At 44.3% G+C, this 18,865-nt stretch overlaps 1 protein-coding gene across 4 annotated transcripts in view; it reads right to left on the bottom strand.

The window, feature by feature from the left end:
• Window positions 1–7,016: 7,016 nt before the first annotated feature.
• UNC5C (unc-5 netrin receptor C) overlaps window positions 7,017–18,865 on the bottom strand; it is a 425,181-nt gene continuing 413,332 nt past the window's right edge. For 3 of the 4 annotated variants that reach the window (XM_090037110.1, XM_090037107.1, XM_090037108.1), the window contains 2 exons: window positions 14,991–15,169; window positions 7,018–14,511 (listed from right to left, as the gene is read on the bottom strand). In XM_090037110.1, coding sequence (XP_089893236.1) covers window positions 14,346–14,511; window positions 14,991–15,169 — 345 coding nt within the window. In that variant the 3' untranslated portion in view covers window positions 7,018–14,345. Of the gene's footprint in view, window positions 14,512–14,990; window positions 15,170–18,865 lie in introns of all 4 variants that reach the window. The other variant, XM_090037109.1, reaches the window with a different exon arrangement.

Here is an 18,865-nt window from a genome sequence, read left to right on the forward strand (position 1 = left end):
TGGAGCTTATTGCTGCACATTAATAGGCATGTGTCGAGCTGCCCAGTGTCTCCCACTATTCTGAGATGGGAAGAAAGAGAAGGGGCTCTTCCTCTTCCTCCTCTCACCACAGTTCTGGAGGTGTTTCAATGTCCCCTGTCCTGGCTGTGTCCCCCTCTGTGGTTTGCCTCCATAACTTCTATTTTTGCAGCAGCAGTTATATGCTTCTTTGCATTGCCCCAAACCATTTCCTTTGCCTGTGCATATTTTGGACAGTGCCCAGCAACACTTCCTCTTTCCTCCTCTCCCCCTGCCCTTGCTGGGATATTTAGCAGCAGAGTTGGTTTCAGCCATTTGCCTCTGTTATTGCTGCACCTCTCTGCCTTGGTTCCTTTGTCTATATTCAGAGCTGTCTTGTAAACACCATCCTGAATCCAAGCTGGTATTAATGTACAAAGGTCTTTTCATAAACCAGTGTTTACAGGTTCCCTGAAGGGTGCTTTAAACTGCATCTTTTCACAGCCAGCCAAACCTTGCTCTGTGAAGGACATCAGGCTCATAGATACATCCCTTTCTCAAAAAGCTGTGAGTGACTCAAAGGTAGAAAACACAGATTGGGAGCTTCTACACATTTCAAAGAGAAGTTTGGAGATGAGCACAACACCATTTAGCCAGCACACAGGACCATGCAGCTCCTTCTTTCCTCATACAATACCTCAAGGACAGGAATTACATTCATAGTGGTAGGCAGAAGCACTTGTTTTGCTGTTCACTGACATGGACAGTATAGAAAATGAGAGACTTGAGACCAGGGAGCAAAAATAAATAAAGAAAAAACAGGTGGCAGTGACATTTCAATGACTAAACTATGACAATGACAACATATATTGAGAAGGAGATTCCCACTGCTCACAAATCCAGGCTGTAATCACTATTGACAAGTAGGTAAAGAGGAAGTTATATAACAGGTTGCTTCTTCCAATCAAGGAGCAAAACTGCCCAAAAGTCCTCTATCCAATTATCCATCGTTTGCTCTTAAATGCAGGAGAGTGCTAAATGACCTTACTACTTTCTAGATGCAAGGTAAATTTATACCCTCCAAAGACAGCTTTTTTTTTTCTTTTTCAGGGCCATACTCTGTATTTTTCCTCATCCAGAAAGGGGTCAAACAACTCAGCAAATAACTGAAGGAAAATAGATGCCAGATGGCTAGCCTTGCTTCAGTAGTACAGTTCCTATCTCAAGAGGCTTTCTTGCCTCTGTGACTTAGCAAATAGCAATAACACTTCTATATAGCTCCTGAGTACATGAGCTCTGAATATGGTGCACCCCTACCAGTCAACTCAAGCAATGCCACTGAGCCTTTACCCAAACAGTTGATGTTCATTGTTCTCAGGGCATTTGTCAGTAGTGCTTCTTAGATGACTTTTTTATTCTTCTTCTTCTTTATTAAGGCACTAACTACAGTACTTCCATTTGGCTATTTGGCCTTTACCGGTCTTCTCCTAGTTTGGTCTATCCATCAAAACTGGAAAGCCCAAGGGGCCTGCAGCTGGGCACTGTGATCTGGCCAATGCGGCAGAGCCCCTTATCTCTTGTTATGGAACAGTGTGGTACATGACTTCAGTTTCCTAGCCTGTGTGTCCGCCCTCTTGTCCACTGGCCTCAGACACAGTGTCTGCTGGTTGCAGGCACAGGGGGCCTTGAAGTTAACTTTGTCACAAGCAGGCTTTTAGAAACCAGTTAACCCTTGCCATTCCCCTAGACCATTGTTCTAATGCAATGTCTACTTGATCTACAAGCCAATTCCCAAAAACAAACTTCTAAATACCATTTTCTAGCCATCACACACTAGGGCAGGCAGACTGCAATATGGGAATAGCTACAAGGCCCTTAATCAGGTAAGAATGATCCTTCCCTTCTGTGAACAGTGACTTATGCCCTCCCTTCCCCTCCCCTCCTATTTCCCTCCACTACTTGCCCACTGCTGTTGCTGGCTTCATTTAACCTGGAGGTGATTTGGGGAGGGAGGGCAGGGTCAGTTTCCAGCACCACTTATATAGCATTCCAGCCAAGCTCTGCTAGAGGCAGTGACTGCAGCAGTCGGGTTGCCCTGACACCATTCTGCTTCGATACCTTCCTGGCCTGGCAGGAAATACTGGTGGGACCAAGGAGAAAGGAGGGACTGCCCACTGTTACCAGATTTTCCCACTACTTTGACATGTGCTCATTTATTAGGGCTAGCGTCTTGGTAAGTCTATTACTGTGCTGCATGTGTTACTTGTGTTTCTATAGGGAGCTGTATCTCTCCCCCTGCAAGCCCTCACCCCCAGTGGGGCTATCTTGCAGGACTCAGTTCAGTGGGGCTGGGTTCCTCCAGTCCCAAATCAGTCACACACACAAACACACACAAATTAACGTGACACGTCTGACCTGGCCGGGTTGATCAGCATGGACAGGCTGACACCCTCATATGCCAAGAATCAGTTCATCAGAGCAACAATAACTACAGTCAGACACAAGCACACAGTTAAACAGAATACCTCTGAATCTGGCCGGGTGTCCAGATGACACCCTCATGGGCCAGCATTCAGTTCATTAGGGCACATCTGAGCCAAACTGGGTCAATCAGCCTGTACAACCTGATCCCCTTATGTGTTTCAAACTCAGCACGTCCCAATCTTTTAGCCTCTTGATGAGCAGACCCCACAGTACTTTTGGGCTTCACAGAGATCTTTAGCTTAGGAAAAAGAAGCGTTGCCGCAAAGCAAGTGGGGAAGGAGAAGTAAAGAAGGAAAAATATACCCAGTTACCATCAGTTTGACTATAAAAGTTATTTATCGCTAAGTATATGAAATATACAACGGCACTAGTAGTAATAGACATGCAAAGGAAAAACAAACACAAACAATCACAGTATACCTTGGTTTCACTAAGTATTTGGGGAAACTTAGCTCAACCTTAACTAATACGGTTCAGGTTCAGAAATCTATGCTTAGAGAGAGAAGAGGAAAGAGAGAGCTGGGATCTCACCAGTCCAAGGCACTCGGGTTGTAAAGCTGACAGGTTAAAGTTCTCAGCACGATCCTCGAAGGGAGATGATCTGCCTCCTTCAGCCTCTCCAGAAGAAAGCGGGTGGCACACACACTGCTGCTTTTTACAGATTTTTATACCCTCAGTTCAGCTTCTTTCAAGCATTCTCAACAGTGTAAATCAAATTGTCTTTTCTACTGACAAGGGGTTATCTGGTTGGAACATCTCAGGAAACTGATTGATACTCAGGAAACACATACTTAGGAGCCAGCTTGACAGTCCTATGGATAGCAGATATACTGATGGGATGTCTTCTGGTGTCTTTAGAAACAATAGATATCTTGCAGCATCAGGGTTTTGGATTTTTACTTGTTGTGAACGAGTCTCAGCTTGGCATGACTTTTCCAGCTCTTACTACAGTCTTTTAACAGACTTAAGGCAATTATTGGAGTGTTCATAACCTGTTGCGGAGAGGACTTCCACCAGTCGTCCCAGGAAAAGTATGACAACACTTGTGGTCAGGGCTCCAATGGGCTGGATGCTGTGATGAAGCCTTTACCATTGTTCAAATGTTGCCCGTACCCCCGACTCGGTGTCTTGCCTCAGCATTCCCTAACCCAGCAACCGAGTTTTAGCCAATTAAGTTTACATAGGCCTCCCATAGTGGGACTGGGGAATGTGTGGCCCAGGATACCTAATAAACTTACTTCTGCTTAGAAGTGTTGGGGTGAGGGGGGGGGAAGTCCTTTGTAAATCCAGATTAGAGCTGGTCTGATAAATGCTGAGCTGGGTGTGAGGGTTGATTAGCATTTGGAACACAGCTTCCCCATCATGCAGTGCTCCCCTGCTTTGCTGATCCCAGAATTCACTGCAGTCTCTGCTTCAGGCTTTCTGTTCTCCATCTCTCATGTAAATGAATGGTCATCTGTTCCCATCTCAGATGCAAATGAGACCTAGGGCAGTTGTTTCACTCTTGTCACCCTTATCTGGAGGGTTTTAGGTGTGTCTCTCACTGCATCTTAATCAGTTTCTGTTTAGGTGGGGGCGCGGGTCTTTGTGAGACGGACAGTCTGTGTCCTGTGTCAGGGTTCCCCAAGAACATGGAGCTGACAGGTAACACCACTGTTGCCACTATCCCTGACTGAGCCCAGCTCTGCAAACCTGGAGTGGGCAGGAGCAGCTCCCCCACCTCCCCCACCCTCAAGGCAGCCAGGGATAGCGGCAGCAGTGGATTGGGCAGGGAAGGGAGGTGCCATTGAACACGGAGGAGGAGGCAAAGAGGGGACTCTGACCTGGTGAGGGGACTTTTAAAAATGTTCCTGGCTGCTGCTCTGTGGCATGTTTGACTGAAAACAGCCTGCCTCTGCCCATGCACCCTCCCTGGCTCTGCTTCCACGACCATATATCCTGCTGGCTGGGGGAATGCACTGGAAGGAAGACCCTACCTGGCACCACTGCTCTCCATGGCTGACAGGCACAGAGGGAAGCTGAGAAATACTTCTGCCTCACTCCAGTGGTGACTGCCAGGAGCAAGTGCAAGGGGAGCACAGTTCAGCGGGGGGAGGTGGTGGTGGCAGTGTGTAGGCTCTTCCGTGTGCAGGCGCTTCCCTCAACACTTGGCTGGAAGTGTCCGGGGGCATTCCCCACCCCCAGGGACAGCAGTGGCAGCAGGATTCTCTGCTCCCGCTCCCTGTCCAGCCAAACTGTCAGGTGTCCTCTAGGCAGGGTGTGGGCAATGGAAGGGGGGGGACCCCCACCCACTGCTGTCATTGTCCCTAGCAGAGTGAGGCATCCCATGCTGCCCCTTATCAGAGCCCACAGCTGGAGGAGGGAAGGAGCAGCCCTGGAGCTCCCCCACCCTCCAGTCAGCTAAGGATAGAAGCAGCAGTGGGCAGGTTCCCTCCCCCCGAACACTTCTTGCACCTAGAAGCAAATCCCACGGCAAGCCCTGCAGGAGAGGGTGAGCAGAATGAGAGGGGAGGGGACATGCCTGCTCTGAAGAGGGCAGGTGGCAGGGGAGGAGGGAGCCTCACCTGCTTCAGAGCCTCCAAAAAGTTTCTAGCAGCTGCTGCCAAAAAACAGCCTGCCCACTGGGAGGTGGGGTGGGAGGGGTGCAACTTCCTCTCCAACGTTCGCGACATCTCCTTCACCCTAACCCTTTTTTAAATTTATGGCTCTGCTGGAGGGGTAGTGGGGGGGGGTGGGTGTGTGTGTGTGTGTGTGTGTGTGTGTGTGTGTGTGTGTGTGTGTGTGTGTGTGTGTGTGTGTGTGTGTGCTACTTACAACCATAACACATCCGCTGGCAAGATTCAGCAGGACTTGTGCACAAGGACACAGCGGATTAACTAGACACTCACGTGTCCCAGGCTGCAATCCACGGGGCAGCCTCAGAGGCTGCTGTTCCTGACCAGAGGGTCAGAGCTAGGGGCTGGTGCTCTGGTCACCCCCACCTCTCCCCTATCTTCCCCTCCATACCTGCTCCATTGGCCATCATATATGGGTGTGTCCTCTTGGAAAAGCTCTTCACACTTCCCACGGCACTAAAGCAGACAGGTGTGGGGGTACTGCAAGAACTGCTTCACCAGCCTATCACACCATGGATGATCATTTAAAAATAGCTGCCTGATGCCACATAGTTGCTTATGCTGAACCACTGCTGGAGGGAGGAGCTACCTGCAATGGGGAAGCAGCAGCTGCTCACCACATATCACTACAGCATGGTCTTGCCTCTCATGTTCCCCACAGACTCAGCAGGAAAGAAGTAACCAGCCAGTGCATGTTCTGGCAGGGGTCTTCTTCAGCCTCGTCTCAGGACACTTCATAGACAGCTGCTGCCAGATGGCTGAGGAGTGAGCATGGGGCTATGCCCTGGTGTCATCAAAGATATCTGTGCTGAACTACAGACATAACTGACATGTAGTGCCCTCTCTCCCTCTTCTGCATCCCAACACCCTCTACCAGTTCCATGGTTTTCTACTGCCACCAAGTTACAATCAGGATAGTCTAGGGCACCTCGCAGGATCCCTTCAAGATAAACTCCCAGCCAGATGGGGAACTTCACCTTTACTTAGCCTAGCCAGACTGGCCCATGGCCCATGTACCCAGGATGCCAGCCACATGGTCCCATTGTGGGGAATTGGGCCAAGGTTTGGGTACAGCTCAGTGCCATAGGATGATTTTTTTGGCTGGCCTACAGGCACTGCTGCCTATGGGATGAGAAGCATGAAATCATGCTCAGCCAACATAAATCATGGCTCGTGCACAATCCAAAGGCCTGGTGTGCTGGCCTCAGTGCAGAAGTCTAATTTTTGAAATCTTACCTTCTCCCATACAGCCAAGAAGAAGAGGTAACTTTTGCTCCCCAGAAAGCCAGGTGCCTCAGGGGGTTTGGACACTTGTGACCCAGAACAGTACCATTAGGCAGGTGGGCTCAACCTCTGTTCAGGTCCGGGGAGGAAAGCATCTTGGCAATCCAGCAACAAGGCCTCCCCACAGCAAAGCAGGCACCTCCGCCCACTTCTGAACTGATACTTTTCCTCTCCCTGAGCCTAGTCTCTGTGCAACAGTGGCTGGCCCGCCCATTGGGCTCTTTATTTGGTATTCCTGAGGCACTGATGAGGGGAGCCCCAAGCGGCCAGAAGGGCCCTTCCCAGCAAGCCCAGTACCTTGCTTTCAGGGGGCAAACCAACCACCAGGCTATAGTCACAACTGCCCTGGCTCCCTCCTGCTCTACCCCTTCTTTGGCTGGCAAGGGAAATGGGCTGGAGCCTCAGGCACCCAGCTAGACCAGCCACTGCTGCCCACAGGACCCCAACACACGTCTTGGCCTGGAGCCCACTCACAGTCCAGCCAGGCCCTGGGCTTTTGGCTGACTATAAATCCCTTAAAATGCTCATGTTAAACACAGGAGGTCTCCAAACAGTAATGGAAATCACACAGTTGTGATTATGGTCATTCTTTATTTTGTTGTGACCATTGGGTTAGAAACATGCCTGCAGGTGACAAGGAGTGAGATTTGAGAGCAATATGATTGCACACAGTGACTGCAGGGCAGTCCGGAAATGTCCCAGTCATCTTGGACACCACTAGTAGTCTGCATAGAGCTTAGTGTTCACTGCAAAGTCTGAACAAGTAGGTTGGTCGATTAACTCACTTGCTGAGTTCCAGACTACCATGAACTAGTTCATGTTATGCTAGCTTAGGTATCGCTAGTATAGCTCGTATCTGAAACATCAGACTACCCAAAGTTGTATTACCCTTGATAGGTCAAATAAAAATGCTTCACCAATCTTTCCTCTGTCACATAGCAGCTCATCATTGCCATTTTCCATACAAATGTAGTTTGATTTAAATTGCTGGAAATGGATCTGTCACTCTTCATGTATTTGTGGTGCGATCCCTGCTGTCCTGTGCAGCATCTTACAAGTGAGACTGGGCCACCGCATAGATTCATATGCTAGAATGAATCCCTTGAGGGTACCCAGTTGCAAATAAATGAAATGAAAAAGCAACATTCCTGGCAACATGTTCAAGGAAGGGGAAGAGACAGGCTTCTTTCTGAACAATTGGACACAAAGTTAGATTTTTTTCTAGTTGCTTATAAATATAATTTATTACCTGTTTAAAAATTCTTTCTTACACTTTGTACATGTCAGGCTGACAGAATAAATGCAGGCATTTACAAACAGAGGGAAGGAGAAAAAAGGGAGAGGGAATAAGAGGCACACTCAACTAGTAAACCACACCTCCACTGTACAGCAATACAAATAATGCAATGGCTAGCACTTCTCTGTTAGTAAGTTTTTAGAAAAGGAATTGCATAGAAGATACAGCGATAGGAAAATTAAAACTGAAGAAAAATATTTTTCCATTTCTGAACAGCAGAAAAAATTTAAAAAAAAAAGAAAGAAGAAACCCTAAGTAACACTTCTGTAGTGGAGCCGGGACACACAAACAGTAATTGTGATACACCTTCTAAGCCTGGGTTGCGTGAGCATTTCTTGTTATAAGCCTCTCCCTGCTTTAGAAAGGTATTGAAAGGGTGATCTTGACATTATAACTGTTCTGTATTAAATGGAAGGTGTGTGTATCAGTAAATTAAGTCATACATATGTGTTCAACATACGAATTATATCCCTAGGAGAATAATTAGTCCTGATACTAATTGTGTTATGTGCCCTGCTTTGAGGCAGTTAGTAGTTGAAGCATGATATGGAATTTATTGTTGGAAGGGATGATTTACTAAGGCTGTAGAAAATGAGAGAGGGTGTGTATTGTAGCTCACATTTTCTCTTTAAGTATACTTCACAGGGTGGTTGTGGTTTTTTTTATTTTTATTATTCCTTTCAATATCTGAGGTTTACCATAGATTTGTAGAAATAGTCACAAGGATACTACACAAACTCCAGCATACAATTGCAGGCTTCTCTCGGCTATGACCTGTAATTCTACCACAGCATGGCAACCATAGCTTAGAATGAATCTATCCAGACATCTTTGTCTTGCTTTGAATGATGTCCCTGTGATGTTAAATGTAGCATCCTGCTTCTTAAAAGAAACCAAGAAGTTAACTAGATGACACAACTATAGAACATCCTTCAATGAGAAGGCCAAGTCCATAGTACAATACACACATAACAATTAACTTCTCTGTAAAGAGCAGCTGAGCTAAAACACTAATATATAATTTCACCAACATTATAGAAAATGCTAAATAACCTTTCAGCAGTAGAGTGAGTGAAATCTCTGGAATATCTATACTTTTGTACAGGCATAGCTAAAAGAAGGACTTTCACATGAAAACCTTTTGCCTCCTACTGAGGTTATACAATAGGTAAATTAGTTTGTTTCCAGTGATGAGTGCAAACTACCAGACAGAGTATTCAGTTCTGTGGGTTTGGCAGAAGCTCATACATTTCCTTGCTGGTTAATTATCAATATTGCTGTTTTCCCTGCTTCCACAGTTTTGCCCACCTGAGTTTACATTGGTGGTACAGCCCTGAATACTGGCCATCATCTTCATAGCAGCAGCTAGGCTGTACGGATGGAGGGAGGAATCACTTAACCTACTACAACTCTGTCAGCAATAGCTAAAGGCCTCCAACAGTAGCTTTCCTTTAATTACCTCCAAGCCCCTTTTCAAGCAAGTGTTCATGTGAAAGCCCCACTTTGAAGGGAATATCATGTGGTTCAATGTTTAAAAAGTTGGTGTGGCTTACAAAGTTTTGCAAACTAAGGTTCAAAGGAGAGACTAGAAATAGCTGCAAAGGTGACCCTGAAGGGAATACCTTATTGTGTGTGGTCCCTTGCAGGGAAAAGGCCAATGGCTCAGTTTCCATTCATAAGCCTCCTGCACCCGCAAAGAGTCTGACATGAACTAGGCAAGTCTGCGAGTGACTAGTCACTTCAGGGCCAGCTGACTGTTCAGAAAAATACCTGAAAAGACTTCCAAATTCTCAGTAAAGTAGTTTACAAAGTGCCCTGAACATAGGATCAAACAGACTCAACAGTATTATCTTATATAAAAGTAACCTAAGTGCTGTAGTCAATACTTGGCTAAAACATAGAATGAATTCTAACGCCCTGAAGGGCCTGGAAAAAGAGAAAATAAACTATTTCAGGTAGCAAGACAAGAATCCCACTAGGACACTGGCCATGATGACAGGCTTACAGTGCATAAGTACATCCATTTTATGCGTGAGCAACAGAAACAGCAAGAAACCAAAGCTAATATATCTTTGCTCTGTGTGCATCCTGAACTGCTACATGGCCTGTGAGTGTTTGCATCTCTGCCGGTGATGTGAAAGAAGAGTCTTTGTCAACCCCTGTCACCTACAAAGGCAAATACTGTCTAACGAGGCCTTGCTGACTTCAGACATATCAACATTTGTAATAAGCTTCAGCTCTCTTACTGTTCAGTATGATCCAGCTCATGTGCATGTGAAACTAATAAAAGGACTGATCAAATACACTGATAGTCACCTTTACAAAGCAAACAACACAAAACAACTTAATGACGTTAAGCTAAAAAAACTCTGTCCAATAGTGATCTTAAATCAGAAATTAAAGATTTTCTTTGTAGTCTGTAGATATTTTTATATATATTTATATATAATATATATATTATTTATATCACCAGCAACTGACATGTAATGAGGAGATGGTGTGATGGGCAGTACTAACATATAATTCTGCGGTGGGCAACTAAAATATGAAGCAGTTAATAAAAGTGAAGAAGTGGAGAATAGAAGCCTGCAGTCATTTTTTTAAACAAGTTGATTACCTGACGAAAGTCTTATGGCAATTTTTGAGAGTCGTGCTGTCTGCAAAACTTCATTGCCATTCTAAACAGCCACCTCATAAAAAAGTATTTCCATCAAGTAGTACTTAAGATCATCTTTATTATTCTTCAACTGGCCTAGTGGTATCAGTACTAAAGTTCATGCACTTTACCACGAGATGGCAGTGTGTACAAGCAGTAAAAGGAAAGAACTGTTTCTAGCTTCACATAACCAAGTAATTTAGTAAAGAAATTTCTATTTCTTGCTCGCCTTTCCCTCCTCTCCCATTTTCCAATATATCCCATGTGGAACATGGAGCAGTCCTAGCAGGGTTTGGAAAGATGTCTTTGAGCTGCACCTGTTATCACAATGTTCTGGCACTGAAGACCCACTTAGGTCTTTCAAGTAGGGAGAGGAAAATTTTCTCACTATATCTTGCTTGATAAAAAAGAGAAAAAAGGGCACAACTAAAGTAATATAGGCAGAAGTGTAAACTGAGGTGGAAACTAAAGTGAGAAACAATCTGGCCTGGGTGAGACCCTGGAGGCCTTTGCGTCCCCAGTTATCTAAGGAGGTCTAGCTGCCCTATGACTGATTACCCACTACTAATGTTGCCCATAGATCTCTACTGTTGCTCCTCTCCCCTTTTCATGATGGCATGTAAAACATTTGGGGTGGCCCAAAACCAGAAGCATGGTAGTAACCTTGACAATCATGTGAATCCTAGTGCTTGACAGTAAAACAGGCCCATCTTCCTCAAACTGGATTTTATTTAAGGTCTTTTCCAATTGCTAAATACCCAGACAAATGGGTTGGAATAAAAACAACTGTAGTTCTTGCCTAGGGCACTGTCTCCTTTCCCAACAAGTGACAACCTTCTTTGGAGAGATACCCACCCTCCGCACCTAGCAAACTTTGAGCTAAGTTTTTCATACTGATCAATGTCGAAGCAGTTGATGGATGATTCTGACCCAGTAACAGAATCTCTTACAAAAATCCTTTTCCTCTCTCTTTGTTGAAAGAGGTCTCAAGCAACTGAGAAGAAACAGCTGGTAAAGGGAGCACCAGCACCAAGAGTATGCATAATGCAGCATAACCTATGAATAGCAGAAGCTTCTGCTTATGACCCACATGAGAAGGCTGCACATCTTCTCCCCCATGCAAACACCCCTCTGTAGAGTGTACCAATGATTTTAGAGGTTATATATAAAGGATGGATCCTAGCAGTGAAAGGCAAGGATCTGAGAGACAACAAATCATCAGATCTGGAAGCGTATTGAAGCAGGGGAGTGGGAAAGAAGTGTGGAGAAGCATGAAAGAGAGGTACTTGTTTGGATCCAAAAGCTGTTCCTCTGTTAACTCTGGTATGGCACACTTTTCTGTGAGAACTGGGGGAAGAACAGAGTAAGAAAAAATGGTAAAAATGTTGCTGCTGTGCAGAGAGGCCACCAAACAAGCAAGAAATGAAGGTGTCAGAAAAGTGGGTAAAGAGGACAAACTGAAGCAAAAAGATTCAGAAGGCTGCAGGCCAAGTGAAAGGCTAAGATCATGAGCCAAAGCCTGCTTAACTCAGTGGAAAAACTCCCATTGGCTTCACAGGATTTTGTATCACTCATAAGACAAAGCTGCGTTTGAAAAGGACAGGCAGGCCAGGATCATATAGGCAAAGACTGCACTCACATGAACAGCTGAATCTTGAACATAGTTACACTTTGAAAGTAAGAACCTGTGCCTTTTGATCTAATCTGAACACTGATTTGGCTGCTTGTCTGTGGCTGACTGACTGCCGTCTACACAGGGAACGTTTTGTGAACACTACTGTTTAATAAATACACTGCTGAGAACAGTCACTGAGCTGAGAATAAAAAGCCTATGGAAATGTCAAAATGGGAGACAGGACCGTTGAAATTCACCTTCCATTTTAACCAATGACATTTTAAGGTTTCTTTTAAAAATACATACTTGAAAACTTCAGGAGAAAAAAAGACAAATGTAAATTGAAGATAGATAGATAATTTGCATTTATCTATGGGGCTTTATATGGGGGAGAAAGCTCTTCTGCCATGAGAAGCAAAAGACAGGAAAGGCTAGAAAGCTTCTGAAATGATATGCTCAGCATTGTATTATGGAGTCACTCTTTACACTAAGCACAAAGCAAAACAAGTCTGCAAAGAAACAACAACTGGGAAAACAAGTTTCACTTGCCAAGTTCTCCACATCAGCTGTTTACATGCATCAAAATGGCCAAGAGGGACACGGGATGAAAACAAGTGTGTCTGTTCAACTACATGGGAAATGAGTTCCAGCAAGAACTCCTAAGAAAACCTAGAGGAGTATTTATAGGCTGGACAAAGCGGAGCAGAGTTTGACTCAGTTAGTTGTACTGCCCTGTCCCACTTGGTGACCATGCAGACCAGGGTACAGTTTTGCCCGGAAATATAAATGGAGTGGCTTCTCTGTTCCCGTTATTGTCCTTGATTATTGTACAGGTTTAAATGTAGGGGCTGAGTTTCAGCAGGGCTGGGCACTCACAATTCCATGTGGTGTCAACAGGCAATGCAGATGCTCAAGGCCTCTTAACTAAATTACACCCTAAAGCCTTAACTTTCTGAAGAGCCTTTTGAAAGAGCAGGTTTGCACATGTATGCTGCCTAATGTCATGCATGAATGCACAAGCCAGCAGAAACTAACAGTGCTCTATGTACTCCTGCACAAAAGCTTTTGAAAAGTAGAGGGACTGTGTTGGGAGAGTGCACTCACAGCACTGACATGGGGCAGAGCTGGCATTCAGAGTGCCCATGGGCTACTTACTGTCCAAGCAAACGGCCTTCAGGTTTATTGCAAGAACTTATACCTTACTGTAACTGGTGCACATGGGACTAAACCCCTAGGTGGTATAAATCATCACTGACTTCAAAGAAGCTACACCAATTGCTATCAGCTTTGGATCTGACATCACGTGAGCACTTCTGACTGGCTATCAAAGGGCTCAGAAAGTGAGTACTAGAGCTGAAAAAGGGAAGGAGAAAGGCATTGGAAGAGAAGTGTTTTATGAGAACCTCAGCAGCCCAAGAACAGAGAGAACAGGTTCTGCCAACAATTGAATGAGTCATCCTGCTGCCAACAAAATTCTAAATTAAAATAATAATAGCAATAATAATAATAATAATCCTTGCACTAGATACTAATCAGTAATTAAGCATCATAGCAATATTTTTGCATGTATTTTTTCCACCACTCCAAATTACGTATCTTGCACACGCACACACGCATACACAAACACACGCACACGTGCGCTTTAATGGGGTAGGGGTTATACTGTGATTTGGAAATGGATCCCTTTCTTCCCTGCCAACCTACAGCTATTTCCCACAAAGGACCCAAGGGATTCCCCTGGGGAAAGCAGGGAGAGGTATGTGTGTTCCTGCTTAGCACCCAGATTATCTGCTTTCCAGATGCACGCATTTAAAATTCTGGCTTTACAACTAGGTCTAGGTCTAGGAAACAGAACGCTGATGGGAGGATTATCTTGAGATACTTGATGCATGGATTTGTAGCCAAAGTCTGAATGTGACTGGAAATTGACTAATTCATCATCTGAGATAGCCACAACTGACTGTCCACAGCTTTGTCTAGAATGGCTTTAAACAAAAATATAGAGAGCCATGGACAGTCTCTTTACCCCTGTCCAGTATTTGATGTAAACAACGTCCATAGAAACTGGGACTGTTAAGAAAGTTTATCCATATATCTGGATAGCAATAAAAAGCGTTTCCTAGGAAACTGTAAAATCCTGTACCAAGCAGCGTACAGCCAAGCTGAGAGGAACGTTAGGTTGATTTATATTTTCAAGGTACAATTTTGCATGTTTTTTTTTTAAATCCTGTGATAATGTACAAGAAGAACATATGCGAGAGTCAGGGCTGCTTTTTCTTCTTTGAAATATGTCTTGTGAAACTCATTGGTGCGGGTTTTTATTTTGTTTCTTATTTGTAGGTGACAGGGCAATACCACTCCCTGTTTCCATTCCTTCCTGTTCATCCCACTCCTGCATCAGTAATTTCCTTCTGCTGCCAAAGAAACAACTGTCTCATGCCTTCCCATTTCTTCGAGGACTGATGCCAGCATGCTCAGGTTGCCATCAGGGAAATTCTGGGCTTCCCAGAGATCTAGAATCACACCAGTAGGACTCGATTTTGTGGCAAAATAATTTAGGTACCTGTAGCAGAATAAAAGGAAATGGCTTTGTAAGATGAGTTGCCCCATTCACTCATTCAAATGATTTCCAAAGCACACAAAGTTTCTAAGGCCTCCAGATTGTGTATTCTGCTGGAGAGTTCAACTTGATTAGCTGATGTTTCCCTGCACTAGGTATACATGCTTTGGCCTTCTGGGCCAGGCATTAAGCTGGCCTCAGTGAAGCTGTTCTGAATTAGACCATCTGAGGCTCTGGTTTCCCTGTTTATAGCTGGTGTTGACTATTGCCTGTGTACTTCAGCCAAACCCAGGTTCTCTGCAGGCCAGTCCAAGTGCTGTTTGAGGCATATTTATCCTGTTGAAGTCCCACTGATATCGGTGGGAATGGAACTGGACCTTTAAGAAGAACAAGTGAGCCATTTTCCTGTGCATACCCCTGAGCCTGCCTGTGATGACATCCCTGACATCAACAGCATACTTTTGAGTTCACAACACACTCACCTGTCCAATTTCAGTTTGTGGGCCAGCATCCTCCAGTCATGGCCCCTAGTCTGAGGGGCATCGAGGCTGCTACACAACTTCTGCCTGATTGGGAGAGGGATACTGAAAGCACCGGGTCCCATTATGGTGGTGATGGTACTTGCTGCATCCATGAGAGGATACTCAATTCCAGTAGGCTCCTGAATTTTGGAGAGAAGAAAAAATAAAATAGTACCCTAATGAACACAGGAGCAGTCGCCATAATGTGAATCCTCTAAGGGGGCAACAACAGAATGCTATTACTTGTATTAGTAAGGGAGCAACATCCCACGAATATACAGCAGAATTTTTAGCTGGAAACTTCATTACTCTGATGAACTGAGAAGAAGGACAAAGCTCTCTATTAGGGTAAAATTCTACTCCCAGGTCCATACAGCAGAGCTCAGCTCCCACTACACAAGTGGAAATCTCACTGATACAAAAGGGAGGAGTCGTGCACATGCAAAAAAGGATTTTCAGAGAGCAATTTTATGCAAAAGAGCATTTGGAATGAGATGACAGAAAAGCAGTAAGGATCTTATGTTCCCTTCTTGTGCAAAGGGATGTGTAATTCAGGGGAAAGCACTTATCCTGTAAGATGCATGAGACCAGGGAGCATTTATATCTGAAGCAACATCACATTTATGTGTGGCCAGCAGTGGTATAGGAGTACCTGTGAGGACATCTTCTGATCAGTTATGAGGGGGAGCCCTTCTCTCTGTCCTCTTTCCCATCCCAGGCACAGAACAAAAGCAGCAGGGCCAGCTTTGTGGGTTTATGGCTCTTATCTTTCCAGGAGTACTTGTGCTCTCTGCTCACTTTAATGGAGGACAAACCATGGGGAGACAGTTAATACTGCTCCAGGCATTAACTGATCTCTTATTTTTATGCTGACCTAAATCTATCTTAAGAGATGGAACGAGCAATTTATAGTGGTTGTTTGCCATCTCCTGCTACCAGCCTACTTTTCAGACCTCACTTTCAGTTCACTGGGGTTAAAGGTAACAGAGATGGTTCAACAGAGAAGGGAGCTCCCTGGGCAGCCACCTGAACCCTCCCGGATTGCTCTGAAATCCTGCTCCCCTCTGTGCCATCCTGCTGGCAGAAATGGTGAGGGGAGAGGAAGGGAGCCTGCATTTTAAACTTTGAGTAGTATATATCTGATATACATAACTGAATTAGCCATGAAAGACAAGTGTCTAGTTGTTCTTCTCTTTGTCTGCAAAGTCTTATCATGCTTTGGGTGAACAGCAATAACAATAGTAACTGCGGATAACCCTTGGAGCTGTGGAATTTATTCAAAGACATTGGGTGTATCTACATGAGATGTTTACTGCTGAGCTACTTTACCTAGTAAATGTCTGTGTCTACATGTGTGCCCCTATTAGAGCACATGGAACTACTATTGGAGCTACTATTGTATGTGTAGATGCTGCCCAGCTGGCTGGGGCATGAGGGTGCTTCAATGTGGGGGCTGCCCACAGGCTAGCACCTTTATGCCCCAGCCAGCCCCTCTGCAGCACACTGAGCCTGGTTGGAGCAGCCCTGGGCTACTGCCAGCTGTGGCTGCTCTGACCAGGCCCAATATACTGGGTACAAATAAACTCTGGAGTTTTTTGCTCTTGGGCACACATTCAAATGGTGCACTCCGGAGCAAAAAACTCTGAAGCAATAAGCTCCTGAATTTATTTGTTCACATCAATTGCACATGTAGACTTGCCCATTGTAAGCATGTAAATTCTGGCTCCTGATTGCAGAGGAAGAGGCTGTCCTGTGAACTCTGATGTTCTCTGTCCAGAAGCATCTTAAAACCTCCCTTTTTAAGGGAGTGCAGGCACTCTGGCTCTTCAGCTTTCTAGCCCAATCACAACCCAGAAGAGCAGGACACAATAGTAAAAAGAGGTGAGCAATGAAATAATGAGCCAAACTTTTCCAGATATTCCAGCCATGGCTTATCTAGGTTAATGCTCTGAATAATCCAAATCAGCTCAGTTTTGCAAAGGGTGTGAGGGTTCCTTCCACATTTTCAGATTTGGATCTTATTCTACGAAGAGGCCAAGTGGTCCTAGTTACTTCTGCACCAACAGGAATGCAAGGTAACTGGTGCTAGTGTGGGCCTTCAAAGTGTGAGTCATTTATCTTCAGCACGGTGATGACTGAGGTGTTGGGAGCTGTCTTTCAGAAAAGGGAATTCAGAGTTGACAGCTTAAGATATATAAAATATACTGGCCAGACTATGCAGGTTCGTTGAAAGCCAAATCAAAAGCAACCCATGTCAAAAGACTGTCTGATAATATTAACAGCCACACCTAGCAGAGATTTCAAAGCACATAACACAGAAAGCTAAGTATAGATTATTCCCATTTTACAGATGGGGTTATTGAGTCCAAGTGGCTTGCCTAAGGCCATATAAAAGGGAGTAGTACAAGCGAGAACACAGTATAAATCTTTTCATTAGCCCAGAAAAACTAGTTTTGCCTGTGATCAAAAACTGAAAACAGACCATGCTCCAAAGAAAATGAAAGAGTAAGTGCTGAGCAGCTTAGCTGAGAAATGGGTGGTGTGTCCCATTTTAAAAAAAATTACCAGAAATGTCTAAAAACCCAAACATAAAAAAGGGAAAAATAAATAAATTGGGATTACATGTATATATATTATATGTGTGGTGTATACAATGCCCTTAACTCACACAAAATATTATTTAATATACACACACACACTATATATATATATATGGTGTATGTGTATGCATATCTATATGCAGACAAAAGAAAAATCATGAGCTGATGATCTAACATCAATCTGAAGCAGCAAAAAGGCGGTGAATTTAGGCATCACTGCAGCTGAATCGAAAGCCTGGGAATTACAAGGGTCATAAGAAAAGTCAACATTAAATGTAAATTTATTTGTTTTTCTATTTGTTGCTCTGCATAACTGGTTCCTGGAAAGGCCTGTGAAACCTGGTAAGAACTATCTCAAGAACTTTACAATGCTTATTTCAAGTTGTCATCACAAAGTTTCGAGAAAGGCTTGCTTTCATTTGCCTCACACTGGCAGCAAGTTGTCTATTTTTAGGTTTTCCTAAGCACTAGTAAAGAATGTATCTCTGGCTAGAATTATTATCAACATGTATTGCTCTTATCTCCTATCCTCTATGTAGTCCATTTAGTATCATGTCTATTTCATACATGCTTTTTTTCCAAAATGTTACATAAAGACACTTTAAGATAGACACTCCTAAGTGGAACAGTTCTGTGTCATGCCAGAATATCCTTGAAGTAGTATGTTTTAAGAAGCATGGATTATGGTCTTTCTAATGTATGTACCAGCTATAGTGTTTGGTAAAAGGCATATGAGTTCGATAACATCCATTATGCTGGAGCTAATAACCCTGTAATAGGGATGGTCATCTTGGAATATGGCAGACACTGAATACAAGTTCTTCAGGGCACTGGTGATTGATAGCATAATAGATTTGGTACTTTCTCTCATTTTCCAGGCCAAAACAAATGACTGACATGGACAGAGAACACTGAAAGTCCGACTATAGCTCTAAAGTTGGCTGTTTGATATCCAAAACTCAAGATTATTGTAGGGTGTATATAGATTTTTGTATGGGGATGCATTGGAAACTGTTTATCCTTTTTTGTGTGAATTAAGGGCATTTTTACATGCTGAAGCACTGCAGCACTGCACTGCTGCAACACTTTCAGTTGTATAAGTGGTGACATGCATGTCAGTACTGGTGGCAGGGGTGTGCTTTTGAACTAAAACACCTCAGAGGTGCTTTAGTTCAAAAGCACACCACTGCCATTTTCTGCGCGCTGACATGCATTTCACCACTTATACAATGGGAC

This window comes from Crocodylus siamensis, chromosome 2 (genome assembly GCF_052110815.1).
Source record: "Crocodylus siamensis isolate JL-2025a chromosome 2, ASM5211081v1, whole genome shotgun sequence".
NCBI classification, from domain to species: Eukaryota; Metazoa; Chordata; order Crocodylia; family Crocodylidae; genus Crocodylus; species Crocodylus siamensis.